General features: G+C 48.9%; 1 protein-coding gene across 2 annotated transcripts in view; it reads left to right on the forward strand.

The window, feature by feature from the left end:
- The window catches only part of MTIF3 (mitochondrial translational initiation factor 3), a 19,620-nt gene continuing 4,759 nt past the window's right edge, over positions 1 to 14,861 (forward strand). Inside the window, exons 1-4 of one of the 2 annotated variants that reach the window (XM_026493043.4) lie at positions 154 to 170; positions 5,557 to 5,631; positions 7,404 to 7,440; positions 9,635 to 10,098. In XM_026493043.4, coding sequence (XP_026348828.1) covers positions 9,636 to 10,098 — 463 coding nt within the window. In that variant the 5' untranslated portion in view covers positions 154 to 170; positions 5,557 to 5,631; positions 7,404 to 7,440; position 9,635. Of the gene's footprint in view, positions 171 to 5,556; positions 5,632 to 7,403; positions 7,441 to 9,634; positions 10,099 to 14,861 lie in introns of both variants that reach the window. The other variant, XM_026493041.4, reaches the window with a different exon arrangement.

The following is a 14,861-nucleotide window of genomic DNA, read 5'->3' on the forward strand; positions in this document are numbered from 1 at the left end:
CTGTCGGAGGACTTCCGCCTTCCAGCAGGACGGCGCTCCTCCCTGCGTCACCTTTCCTTTAAAAGATGTGGTCCGAAGCCCCGCCCACTACGGAGGACGAAGGGGGCTCCCCGCGGGGGCTGTTCCCCGGCTTCTTCCGCCAGACCTTACCAATTGCCGGCCCGGCATAGGTAAAGCTAAAGGCGAAGGGCGCCGTGCGGGTGAGGGGAGGCCGGCGGTGGGAGGACGTGGGCTTAGGCACGGGCCTGCGGAGGAAGCGGTTTCGCGCTCGGCTGTGTCCCTCGAAGGTCAGTGCCGCCCCTGCCGCCGGACAGAGCGCGGAGAGGCGCAGCAGACCCTGTCGCGGGGTTGGGGATTATTCGCCCGGTCTCTAGAGCCGTCTTTGGGCCCAGAACGCTGTCCCTACATCCGGGAACCGCTGGACCTAGACCCGGCGCCAACCCTCCGGGTCCCCTGGATGTCCCGCCCCGCCATGGCGGCGCACGTACGGGCACGCGTGCACGCACGCCGTACGTCCCCACGCTCCCTCTCTGGCCGAGGCGCGCCGGGGGACGCCTTCCCGGTGTGGGCGTGGCCACGGCCGCGGCTGACACACGTGACCGTGCAGTTCCCCCGCGGCAGCGGCGGGGGAAGGAGTAGGGGCTAGGTTGTTCAGTGTATGAGGGGTTTCTTTTTTTCCCTATCTGTCGTTTAATAGGCTCTATGGCATAAGACTCTTGAAAGAAGCAAATAAACTTTCCTACTGAAAACTCGCAGTTCCACATTCGTATAATGAAAGGTTTCAGTCTTAAGAAAGTACTGAGAGTGGAGGGGCGTTTGAAAAGTCAACGACTGCTTATTGTACCAGGGACGGGACAGTTAAGAATAAATCATATTCTTTCCCAGCCTCAGAGAACTTACTGTCTAGTGAAGGAGAGGAACGGCAATAAAATAATCACAAAATTGTGATCGTGATAAGTGCTGAAAGGGAAAGAGAAACTGTACTACGCGAGCATTTAATGTTGAGCATTAATGCTGAGCTCAACAAACAGTTGAAGGAGCAGGGGGAGTGGGGGCTGATTGGCCTAGTTTGGAAGGTAATCAGAAGAATGTCCGGAGAAAGGGAGCGCTAAGCAACAATCTGGCGTTTCCTAAACCTAAGGGAAGAGCATTTCAAGAATCTGGACTGCCAGTGTGTTTTAGGCAAATAGGAGATTTGGTATAGAACGAGGCTGGAGAGGTGGCCGAGCCTCTAGGTTTCGTGAAAGATGTTGGCCTGTAATCTGGGGCAGTTTTATGGTGGGGAGGGTGGGGGTATGTGGTGACAGCAGTGCAAAGACAACGGATTGCAGTGTTCCAAGTGTGTAAATCCTACTTAGGAGACTGGTGGGAATACACACGAAATGGAAGATGTCTTAAACTAGGGTGGTGGCAGTGGGTATAGAGAGAAGTGGCTGGATTTAAGTGGAATTAGGAAGTAAAATTTATGAGACATGGTGTTGGGTTAGCTAGGAGAGTGAGGGAGAGCGGAGACGCAAAAGATGGCGCTCTGAATGGACTGTGATGCTGGGCATTGAGATAGGAAGTTCTGGAAGAGCAAATGACCATGTAGAAGATTCATGTACAGGAATAAGTCCAACTTTAATACTGAGTCTGTAGCTCTGGATTTAAAAGCTTTTTAAGAAACATTTCCTGGATGGTCATTAAGCTAGTTCAATAGAATAACTAAAATATAAAATAAATTAAAAATCTTACAGGTAAAGAAATATGGTTAAGTAATTGACCAAAGATATATGTTGGCTTTTTCCAGTGTTGTAAGTCGGTGTTAGAGCTCTTAAAAAGCCAATCTGAGTAAGGAGAATACTTTGTACCCCTTATGGAAGAGCAAAACCAGAGCCAAGGGGGAGCACCATGAAGGCTCAGTGACCATGGTTCAGTCCTCTGGTATGAAGGCTGGAACCCACTGGAACAGAGCAGAGGGACCTTTGGCAGGTCTGCAGGCAGAAACAAGGACTTTGTGAAACTCCTTTGAAAGGTGTGAGAGGGGATTCTTAAAGTCACAGGAATTGGCAAAATTACTTTCACAAATATTTAGTCCACTAGAATCTATGTAACTTTGAGCCAGCCTCCCTGGAAATAATATCAGTAAGTATGAGCTTGTGAATATCAGCTGTATAGGCTAGAAGAGCGGTGAGCATGCAAGCGACTTAATTTCTTACAGGGCAGGACTCCCTCATAACCACATACTTAAATCATATTCCAGGAAGTTTCATTAAAAATACATTATCAGTACCTCCTGAAGAGGTGCTATAAAACGTAATGCAAAACGCAGCCGTCCTTTGGAGCAGTAATCATTTGATCACATTTTTTTTCTTGTACAAAAATGTTCGTAGCAACTTTATTCATAATAGCCCCAAACCAGGAGCATTCTAAATGTTCATCAACAGAAAACTGGATTTAAAATTTGTAGTATGTTCCTATACTGGGACAATTCTCAGAAATAGAAAGGAACAAAGTAATGACACGTGCAGCAACAGAGATGAATCTCAAAAACACGCTGAGATGCCTTACAGCAGAGCACGTACTGCTTGATGACATTATATGAAATCTGAGAACAGACTGATAGAAAAATATCAGAACAGTTGTTGCCTCGGGGGATGGAGACTAACTTGAAAGAGGCATGAGGGAACTTTCTGGGGTAGTGGTAATATTCTACATATTGACAGGAGTTTTGGTTACAGAGGTGTTTATACTTGTCAAAACGAATTAAAAGGTATGTTTAAGATTTGTACATTTCTTTCCTTTTTTTTAGATTTTATTTATTTGAGAGAAAGCGGGAGACAGAACACGAGCGGGGGGGAGGGGCAGAGGGAGAGGAAGAAGCAGACTCCCTGCTGAGCAGGGAGCCAGACAGGAGGCTCCATCCCAGGACCCTGGCATCCTGACCTGAACTAAAGGCAAACGCTTAACCGACTGAGCCACCCCAGTGCCCCTGTACATTTCATTGTATGTAAATTTTGCCTCAAAATGGAAAGAATCATTAACAAATATTGCACCCAAGTTAATGGAAGGCGTGCTCAAGTATTTGAGGATAAAGGATTTGAGGATGCCAATGTCTGCAGCTACTTTGAAATGCATCAAAACATTAATGAAATGGATAAAAAGAGGAATAAGTAGATGGGTAAATAAAGATAGCAACATGTAGAATCTAGATGAATGGGTATTGGGGTGTTCAATGTACAGTCTTTCAATTTTTCTGTATATTTAAACATTTCCATGATAAAAGTCGGGGCAAATACTCCTCAAAGAATATTGTTCATTTTAAACAACTGCAGACTTAATGTGAAAGTATAAAGAACACAGCCCCAAGCTCTCCTGAAATACACAGCGTATGAAAGTAGCCATATATTTATTTTGTAATTTCCCATTTTATGGCGTACTATTTAAAATCCTTTCAATTTCTCATGACATGTGTGGAGCAAACACTGAAATTACTCTGTGTTGTGTGCATTTGGAATAATGCAATTGTCATTTTTCTTACGTGGTCCCAGGCAAGTTAGTGATGGTGTTGAAGAGGTCCAAGCAGAGGAGCGAGGACTGAAATTAGTGGGAATTGCTAAGACAGAAGAGTGAAGGGGCTTTGAGGGCGCTTGTACATTTATCCTCCAGTGCTTGCAGGATATGGCGTTTTTCAGTGATCCAATCTCTCGTAAATAAGGAACAGGAAAAGAGAAGTTCTATGTTTTCTCCCTACGATGTGGAGTCAGGTGCGGGATTTAAAACTCCCACCAGCTGCAGATCCTTCAGCACAGGATGATCTCGATCAGGTCCGAGTTACCGTGAAACCAGACATGGAAGTCTCATACTGTACAATCGTGCACTTTAAGGAAATGACTTTAAGATAGTTGGCTTTTCAAATAGTTCTGGATGTCTCAGGAGGGATAGCTGTGGAAGTAAGTGACTAAAGGCACCCATATTGTCCTAAAAACATAAGAACCTATTTCAGTTTAGACTGCTGGTTCATTCAGCCTACTACTTGTTTGACAGAGCTATCAAAGATATTTAATTGGAGAAATTTCATGAGAGAGCAAGGCTTTCTATTTTGCATCCACCTTGAAAGCTTTCTTAACCTATTCTGAACCTCTGCTCTTAAACTCCCAGGCAGCCTAGCTTAAACCACTTGAACCACCAACGTTATAATGTTTTATCATTTATTTTCTTATGTCTTCTTTTTTGAGGGGTTCTTGACCCAGTGGTTCTTAACAAGAGAGGAACAAGGAAATATCTCAGGTTTTGAAAAAGCATCCCCAGGTGATGCTGGTAGGCCTCCAGTTTCTGAGAACCGCTACTGCAAAACATGTTCACTTTTAACTACTAGTTAGGCAAACATTGCAGAAGTTCTACTTCGAATTGAAACCATCTTGATATTTATGATGGTGAGACTGCTCTGATGAAAACCAGATGGAGAATAAAGATGATTTGCATTACTAAACAATTCAGGCTTTGAAATCTAGAAAGCTCCCTAAACACAGGCTTCACTTAGATACAGCCTTGAAACTAATGAAGAGAACATTTTTTGAAGACGTATAAAGCCAGAATGCCAATTGATTAAATTATAGTGACGTATGTAACTTACACAGATTGGAACAGTCATATTGACATGACTAGTGAACATTTTCCTTCCTGTGCGCAGCTGCTTCTCTTTTAACTTCTTAATTATGAACAAAATTAAACATACAGAACAGTTGGAAGGCTCAATAACTGAACATCCGGGTAACCATAACGTAGATTCAGCAAATGTTGCCATGCTGCACGTGTTGTTTTCTGCTAAACCCTGTCAGAGCAAGTGGCAGATGTCATGGTCCTCTACACTGAATACTTCAGAGTCCCCTCCCAAGAAAGGCATTTTCCCACCTGAGACAATCACAATACTTCTCGGATGGCACCCGGTCCATCAGGAATCTCGTCACCATTCAGCTTGTCCCCTGTATCTCAACATCTCTTTGCAGTTGATTTTTTCAAACACATTGCATTTTATAAGTATGTCTCCTCTTTTTATTCAAGAATAGCCCCCCTTTTTTTTCATTCCCCATTAACATTGACTTTTTTTCATCACCAAGCCAGTTGGCTTGTCCCACAGTCTGTATTTGTCACATTGTTTCCTTGTGGTGGTATCTGATTTGTTCCCGAGTCTGGCCCTTGTATTCCTTGGAAACTGGGAACCAGGTCTAGAGGCCGGACCAGGTCCTGGTTAAACCTCTTTTGGCAGGACTGTTTCACAGAAGGCACCACACTCATGCCGTGTCGCAGAAGGAGGCGTGCGCTAGGGGGTCAGGTTGTCCCATCGCTGGAATGCTGAGTCTGACCTTAGGTTAAGGAGGGTGACAGCCAGAGTGTGTTTTTCCCATTTCACTTTGCAAGTAATCTTTGAGTCACCCTTTGGCACCATACGAATACCCTGTTTCGTCATTAGCTTTTTACCTAACGGTTTTTGCATCCACCTTTGCCTGGATCTGTGATTTGACTGAAGGTGGCAAAATGGTGATTTCTAAATTACTTTTCTTCTCCATTTATTAGCTGGCATTCTCCTCTAACGAAGAGCTTTTCTTCACCACCTGGGGATGATTGCTGTTTACAGTTCTTCCTAAAGAGGTAGGATGACTGCATAGTCCTTTTCCTTTACCAATTTTCACAGTAAGGAGTCCGGGTAATAGTCATGTGCAGTTCTGGCAAATGATCTTTCTTTTTTACAGATTTTTACATATTCTGTGTGTTGAAATAACCTTCAGCCATTGTTCTTTAATATTGAAATTACTGTACATTTGGCCAGTGGGGAGTCTGTCCATGCTCCCAACCTGTGAAAGAAATGTAAACAAATGAAATTACAATACTGTGGGGGAAATCAGAAAACTGGATATTTGATAATATAAAGGAATGATTATTAGTTGGGATAATGTTATTATGGTCATTAAAAAGACCAAAGAGGCCTCACCGCTTAGAGATGACATACTGAAGTATTTGCTGGCGAGATAGGATTGACCTTGAAGTGGTTCATGGGTGGCTGGGGGTGCAGGCGAGTAGTGGAGGCAGAGAGGAAGCAGGTTTGGCTACATGCTATTAATTAGGAAGCTGTGTGATGGGTGCTTAGGGCTTTATTATACTATTCTGCCTGTACATGTTTGAAACTTTCCCTAATAAAAAGCTTTTTAGGGGCACCTCGGTGGCTCAGTTTGTTAAGTGTGTGCCTTTGGCTCAGGTCATGATCCCAGGGTCCTGGATTGAGTCTTGCATTAGGCTCCCTGCTGAGCAGGGAGTCCGCTTTTCCCTCTCCCTTGTGTGTGTGTGCACTTGCTTACTGTCTCTCCAATAAATCTTTTTTTTTTGTTTTTTAAGATTTTATTTACTTATTTGACAGAGAGAGACAGCCAGCGAGAGAGGGAACACAGGCGGGGGAGTGGGAGAGGAAGAAGCAGGCTCCCAGCAAGGACCTGACGCGGGGCTTGATCCCAGATCGCTGGGATCACGCCCTGAGCCGAAGGCAGACGCTTAACAACTGAGCCACCCAGGCCCCCCGAAATCTTTTTTTAAAAAAAAGCTTTTTAATTATTAGAATTTAAGTTGATATTTGCAAATCAAATTTAGTAATCTCACAGCTTTATTTCTTAACGTTGTATTTATATTCTATCTGTGAAAAGCTTGTTTTGAAGAAATATGTATATGTTCAGCTTTGCTGACATAAAGCCAAAATTTAGCTAGTATTGGAGCTTAATTGCTGTATAAGTCAAGAAAATTTAAAACTTTTTAACATTTAAATAACGGTGCAGAACTTAAAGAAAAATATAGTTACAGTATCTTTCTACTCTTTACCTTTTTCTTTTCCTAGAAAGTGTTTTTAAAGCTTTAAAAAAAATTCTACATCATTTTTCTGAAATCATCTCTATTTTGTAAATAAATGTATTTCACTTTCTAGTATAAAAAATATTTCTTCCATGTAAAAGATCGAAAGGAGAGGGGGAAAAGATCACTTGTGTCCTCAACCACAAACAACCAGGGTTTTCATAAATTTCTCTTCATCTTTTTCCTGTGCCGAGTCTATTTATATGCTTACTTGTTTTTAATAATCCTACATTTTGAAAAAAAAAAAACGCTACATTTTGAAATAGTATTGTCTGTTTTAACGTGATGAGGATTCACCACCGAGGCCGCAGGCGCTGTCATCCATTATTGTCAGCGCCATCCTAACTCAGTAGTGAAATTTGGTGCTGCTGCTATTTTTCTGATGATAAATGGAAGATAGTCTTCTCTGGTCTCCTCAGGCTCTCCTGCTTTTTTGGTTTGGGGGCTTTCTCCTCCAACAAATATCTGACTTCTTTCATTAAACGGTAGTGTCTCAGCTATTTAAAATCCAGTCTGGTCTATTCTAGAGCCTTGACCACACCTACAGCTGGAGGCCGCAAGCAGGTAAGGACGGAGCGTTCATGTCCTTCGCGGTGGGTGGAACACCTGGCCGTAGATCTCACTAAGGGCAGCGGACATCTGAAAGGCCAGCCCGAATGTGAAGAGCACGGGTTACCAGCATTTGTGTGTACTGCTAGGGAATGACGCATCTGGGGACCCTGGGGTCAGACACCAGCAGACGTGGCCTTCTCTCCTGGCTGTTCCCTTTGGCTCAAGCGTTCACCATGTCCATGCTGACCAGGGCTCTGGGCTCTAGTGTTAGGGACACAGCAGTGAACAAGATGGACAATTATGTTTTCTCATGAAGCTTGCATTCTAGTGAGGAAAGATTATGAACATGTGTGCAAATAACTGTGGAATATGCCAGGCAGTGGATTTGAAAGTGATGGGGGTACAGTATTCTACCAAGTGGATGGGGAGTCCCTGCTGAGCAGTAACACTTGAGCCGAGGCCTGAGGTCGATGAACCAGGCAGCTGGGGGAAGGGAACTCCTGGGAGGGGGGGGGGCAGTAGGCCCCTTCACGGGCTTGGCGTCTCCCCCGAGCGAGATGAAAGCCGGTGGAGGGTCCTAAGCAGAGGAGGGACGTCATCTGCCGTGTGCATTTTGAAGGGATCACTGTGTGTGCCATGTGGGTGATAAATTATAGGGGGTAGGGGAGAAGCAGGAGGGCAGTCAGGAGGCTGTGAGTGTAAACCGGGAAGAGAGGGTGGTAGTTTTGGAGTGGGGTGATAGGAACGGTGAAGGTGAGGAGCGGTTGGATCCTGGATGTTTTTAGAGGTTGAACAGCCGGACGCACTGCTAAATTGCTAAGAGGAAAAGGAGAGTGAAGGATAACCTTGCTGTTTGGGGCCAGAGTAGCCGGAAGGGCATGTGGTCTTTCTAGGACCTAGGGAGGACAGAGGGAGGAGCCGGCACGGGGGGAGAGGGAGTAGATTGAGAGTTCGGTGGGGGACGTGTTCACTGGGGGTGACATTAGAGATCTAAGTGGACAGCGTGGGCCGGCATTCAGCCCTACAAGTTTGGGGTTCAAGGGAGAGTCTGGAGGCAGAGCAGGAAGTGTGGGTGTCACCCAGCTCAGTGAGGACAGAGTGAGAGTATGTGCATCCCATCACTTCCCATTCAGTTTACTGTGTCTGTTTTGCTTTTTTCCATATCACTCGTCGCTAGAGGCATGAGGGAGGGGTGATGATGGGGGTAGGATACGTGGTTGTACAGCCTGGTGGGATCAAAGCTAGGGACCAGAGGGCTTTTCCAGTTGTGGCAAACGCTCCAGGTGACTCTCCTGCAGGTGACCCGGGGACCATTCTTTGAGAAGCACTGCTGAAGGCCCCTCATCCCTCCCTCTTTGGTCGTGGACAGGCTCACCTCCCTGAGTTCTTGTGTCGCTCAGCAAACCCCAGGTGACCCGAGTGGGTCCTCTCTTCTGTCCTCCAGCCTGCACCTCTAGGCTTTGCCCAGCGGGTGAATGGAAGGAGAAAGACACTTACTGGGGGAGAGAAGCAAGGACAAAATCAAAATGCCATTTATAAGAGCAGCGGTTATTCCCATGAAGTAAACCAGGATCACCACGTGGGCCTAATGCTTAGTTCACGTTTGCTCGTCGTGCCGTCCCTAGTGAGTCATCGTACAGTTCATGAGGTCAGCCCTCCGATTCACGTCAGGGTGTTTTCTTTCTGAGAGTCTCACTTAGTGCTCCCAGGGGGTCAGCTTCCTTCATGGGGAGTTCCCTTTCCCAGAATAGTGCTCTTGTCTTCTGTATACCAGCGGATGTATTGATAAATTGTTAGTAGTTGATTGTATTAAAAGCTTATGAATTAGTATTTATGAATCACCAAGGATTTTATATACTGCATTCTCTTAAATAAACCTTTAGGATGATCCTTGCTTTTGGAGTTGGCCCTACAAGCTTGGGAAGTAGAGTCAAATGAGGTAGGATTGGGGGGAGAAACGATGGGAAACGACAGTCCTGTGCAAGTATGTTCTCACAGTAACTTGCTCTGGGGACAGTACCTCCACGAGTCAGTGTGACCACAGTCACCTGACAGTCCACGTCATTGGCGTAAACTCCCCAGGCCGGATCCACAGCGTTCACAGATGACACAGGCCTGCAGCCTCACACACGCCCTCCCTGTACCACGGCATCAGAGCATGGGGATGAACGGACTGAATTGTAACAAACCTTCCCCCTCTTTTTAGGATGGCTGCTCTTCTTCTAAAGAGGCTAACATTACAGACCGTAAAGACTGAAAATAATTGCCTAAGAAGGTGTCTTGGTAAATACATCCTGCACGAGACCCTAGCAGCGCGGCTGCCCCTCGGCGCTTCGGTCCCCAGACTGTCCCACCTGATTCACGCAAAAGCTTTCGGTACCGTTGCGGACACCCAGGACGAAAGAAAGAAGAAGAGAAAGAGTGCACCAGCTTTTAGCAACATCGGCAGAAAAATTCACGAGCGAGTCATTCACGTGCTGGATGAGGCAGGCAATGACTTGGGAAACATGCACCGAGCAGACGTGATCAGGCTCATGAACGAGCGGGACCTGAAGCTCGTTAAACGGGACAGCGGCGCCGAGCCTCCGCAGTACCAGCTCCTGACGGGGACGCAGATTCACAAGGAGCAGCTGAGACTGCGGGAGCTGGAAAAGGCCCACCCCAAACCTGGTAGGTGTCGTGCTGTCTGCGCCCTGAGCCCTCGGGACCGCACACCCGCAGTTGAGAGCGGCATGGGCCAGGCTGCCCCATGACCACGGGGGTGTGACAAAATGGGGCAGTTCACAGTCTCACCACCGCCGCCCACATCTTTCTTCAGCTCTCCCTTATTTCCATTCGTCGTCTTGTCTTTTTCCCTTCATGCCCTGTGGTCGGCATCTCTTCCTTTAAGCCTGTATAAAAGGAGGGGAAAATGAGGTAAACACCCCAAAGTGATGGGACCTCTTTTCCCCTTGGATCTTGGCTCTGTCTCTGATACGGGGGTGGCAGAGCCACTGGCGGCGGGACTGAAAATTTGCGACTCGGGAGAGGTGGATTGGAGTCCCTGTTCCAGGGCCAGGCCACCCTTCCCCCCGCCCCATCCCCCCACATCTCTAAAGTGGAGGTCCTTGCTTAATTGCTCGGAAGCGCTTCCTAATGTCCGAGCTGGTTCGTAGAGCAGCTTTCACACCCCAGTGCCCTGTTACTGTATTGGTAAGCAATGACACCCCAGTGCCCTGTTACTGTATTGGTGAGCAGTGACACCCCAGTGCCCTGTTACTGCATTGGTGAGCAGTGACACCCCAGTGCCCTGTTACTGCATTGGTGAGCAGTGACACCCCAGTGCCCTGTTACTGTATTGGTGAGCAGTGACACCCCAGTGCCCTGTTACTGCATTGGTGAGCAGTGACACCCCAGTGTCCTGTTACTGTATTGGTGAGCAGTGACACCCCAGTGCCCTGTTACTGTATTGGTGAGCAGTGACACCCCAGTGCCCTGTTACTGCATTGGTGAGCAGTGACACCCCAGTGCCCTGTTACTGTATTGGTGAGCAGTGACACCCCAGTGCCCTGTTACTGTATTGGTGAGCAGTGACACCCCAGTGCCCTGTTACTGCATTGGTGAGCAGTGACACCCCAGTGCCCTGTTACTGTATTGGTGAGCAGTGACACCCCAGTGCCCTGTTACTGCATTGGTGAGCAGTGACACCCCAGTGCCCTGTTACTGTATTGGTGAGCAGTGACACCCCAGTGCCCTGTTACTGTATTGGTGAGCAGTGACACCCCAGTGCCCTGTTACTGTATTGGTGAGCAGTGACACCCCAGTGCCCTGTTACTGTATTGGTGAGCAGTGACACCCCAGTGCCCTGTTACTGTATTGGTGAGCAGTGACACCCCAGTGCCCTGTTACTGTATTGGTGAGCAGTGACACCCCAGTGCCCTGTTACTGCATTGGTGAGCAGTGACACCCCAGTGTCCTGTTACTGCATTGGTGAGCAGTGACACCCCAGTGCCCTGTTACTGCATTGGTGAGCAGTGACACCCCAGTGCCCTGTTACTGCATTGGTGAGCAGTGACACCCCAGTGCCCTGTTACTGCATTGGTGAGCAGTGACACCCCAGTGCCCTGTTACTGTATTGGTGAGCAGTGACACCCCAGTGCCCTGTTACTGCATTGGTGAGCAGTGACACCCCAGTGCCCTGTTACTGTATTGGTGAGCAGTGACACCCCAGTGCCCTGTTACTGCATTGGTGAGCAGTGACACCCCAGTGCCCTGTTACTGCATTGGTGAGCAGTGACACCCCAGTGCCCTGTTACTGCATTGGTGAGCAGTGACACCCCAGTGCCCTGTTACTGCATTGGTGAGCAGTGACACCCCAGTGCCCTGTTACTGTATTGGTGAGCAGTGACACCCCAGTGCCCTGTTACTGTATTGGTGAGCAGTGACACCCCAGTGCCCTGTTACTGTATTGGTGAGCAGTGACACCCCAGTGCCCTGTTACTGCATTGGTGAGCAGTGACACCCCAGTGCCCTGTTACTGCATTGGTGAGCAGTGACACCCCAGTGCCCTGTTACTGCATTGGTGAGCAGTGACACCCCAGTGCCCTGTTACTGCATTGGTGAGCAGTGACACCCCAGTGCCCTGTTACTGCATTGGTGAGCAGTGACACCCCAGTGCCCTGTTACTGCATTGGTGAGCAGTGACACCCCAGTGCCCTGTTACTGCATTGGTGAGCAGTGACACCCCAGTGCCCTGTTACTGCATTGGTGAGCAGTGACACCCCAGTGCCCTGTTACTGCATTGGTGAGCAGTGACACCCCAGTGCCCTGTTACTGCATTGGTGAGCAGTGACACCCCAGTGCCCTGTTACTGCATTGGTGAGCAGTGACACCCCAGTGCCCTGTTACTGCATTGGTGAGCAGTGACACCCCAGTGCCCTGTTACTGCATTGGTGAGCAGTGACACCCCAGTGCCCTGTTACTGCATTGGTGAGCAGTGACACCCCAGTGCCCTGTTACTGCATTGGTGAGCAGTGACACCCCAGTGCCCTGTTACTGCATTGGTGAGCAGTGACACCCCAGTGCCCTGTTACTGTATTGGTGAGCAGTGACACCCCAGTGCCCTGTTACTGCATTGGTGAGCAGTGACACCCCAGTGCCCTGTTACTGCATTGGTGAGCAGTGACACCCCAGTGCCCTGTTACTGTATTGGTGAGCAGTGACACCCCAGTGCCCTGTTACTGTATTGGTGAGCAGTGACACCCCAGTGCCCTGTTACTGCATTGGTGAGCAGTGACACCCCAGTGCCCTGTTACTGCATTGGTGAGCAGTGACACCCCAGTGCCCTGTTACTGCATTGGTGAGCAGTGACACCCCAGTGCCCTGTTACTGCATTGGTGAGCAGTGACACCCCAGTGCCCTGTTACTGCAAGGTGAGCAGTGACACCCCAGTGCCCTGTTACTGTATTGGTGAGCAGTGACACCCCAGTGCCCTGTTACTGTATTGGTGAGCAGTGACACCCCAGTGCCCTGTTACTGTATTGGTGAGCAGTGACACCCCAGTGCCCTGTTACTGCATTGGTGAGCAGTGACACCCCAGTGCCCTGTTACTGCATTGGTGAGCAGTGACACCCCAGTGCCCTGTTACTGCATTGGTGAGCAGTGACACCCCAGTGCCCTGTTACTGCATTGGTGAGCAGTGACACCCCAGTGCCCTGTTACTGCATTGGTGAGCAGTGACACCCCAGTGCCCTGTTACTGTATTGGTGAGCAGTGACACCCCAGTGCCCTGTTACTGCATTGGTGAGCAGTGACACCCCAGTGCCCTGTTACTGCATTGGTGAGCAGTGACACCCCAGTGCCCTGTTACTGCATTGGTGAGCAGTGACACCCCAGTGCCCTGTTACTGCATTGGTGAGCAGTGACACCCCAGTGCCCTGTTACTGCAAGGTGAGCAGTGACACCCCAGTGCCCTGTTACTGTATTGGTGAGCAGTGACACCCCAGTGCCCTGTTACTGTATTGGTGAGCAGTGACACCCCAGTGCCCTGTTACTGTATTGGTGAGCAGTGACACCCCAGTGCCCTGTTACTGCATTGGTGAGCAGTGACACCCCAGTGCCCTGTTACTGCATTGGTGAGCAGTGACACCCCAGTGCCCTGTTACTGCATTGGTGAGCAGTGACACCCCAGTGCCCTGTTACTGCATTGGTGAGCAGTGACACCCCAGTGCCCTGTTACTGCATTGGTGAGCAGTGACACCCCAGTGCCCTGTTACTGCATTGGTGAGCAGTGACACCCCAGTGCCCTGTTACTGCATTGGTGAGCAGTGACACCCCAGTGCCCTGTTACTGCATTGGTGAGCAGTGACACCCCAGTGCCCTGTTACTGCATTGGTGAGCAGTGACACCCCAGTGCCCTGTTACTGCATTGGTGAGCAGTGACACCCCAGTGCCCTGTTACTGCATTGGTGAGCAGTGACACCCCAGTGCCCTGTTACTGTATTGGTGAGCAGTGACACCCCAGTGCCCTGTTACTGTATTGGTGAGCAGTGACACCCCAGTGCCCTGTTACTGCATTGGTGAGCAGTGACACCCCAGTGCCCTGTTACTGTATTGGTGAGCAGTGACACCCCAGTGCCCTGTTACTGTATTGGTGAGCAGTGACACCCCAGTGCCCTGTTACTGTATTGGTGAGCAGTGACACCCCAGTGCCCTGTTACTGTATTGGTGAGCAGTGACACCCCAGTGCCCTGTTACTGTATTGGTGAGCAGTGACACCCCAGTGCCCTGTTACTGTATTGGTGAGCAGTGACACCCCAGTGCCCTGTTACTGCATTGGTGAGCAGTGACACCCCAGTGCCCTGTTACTGCATTGGTGAGCAGTGACACCCCAGTGCCCTGTTACTGTATTGGTGAGCAGTGACACCCCAGTGCCCTGTTACTGTATTGGTGAGCAGTGACACCCCAGTGCCCTGTTACTGTATTGGTGAGCAGTGACACCCCAGTGCCCTGTTACTGTATTGGTGAGCAGTGACACCCCAGTGCCCTGTTACTGTATTGGTGAGCAGTGACACCCCAGTGCCCTGTTACTGTATTGGTGAGCAGTGACACCCCAGTGCCCTGTTACTGTATTGGTGAGCAGTGACACCCCAGTGCCCTGTTACTGTATTGGTGAGCAGTGACACCCCAGTGCCCTGTTACTGTATTGGTGAGCAGTGACACCCCAGTGCCCTGTTACTGTATTGGTGAGCAGTGACACCCCAGTGCCCTGTTACTGTATTGGTGAGCAGTGACACCCCAGTGCCCTGTTACTGTATTGGTGAGCAGTGACACCCCAGTGCCCTGTTACTGTATTGGTGAGCAGTGACACCCCAGTGCCCTGTTACTGTATTGGTGAGCAGTGACACCCCAGTGCCCTGTTACTGTATTGGTGAGCAGTGACACCCCAGTGCCCT

The sequence above is a fragment of the Ursus arctos genome, unplaced genomic scaffold, assembly GCF_023065955.2.
Source record: "Ursus arctos isolate Adak ecotype North America unplaced genomic scaffold, UrsArc2.0 scaffold_10, whole genome shotgun sequence".
Taxonomy (NCBI): Eukaryota; Metazoa; Chordata; class Mammalia; order Carnivora; family Ursidae; genus Ursus; species Ursus arctos.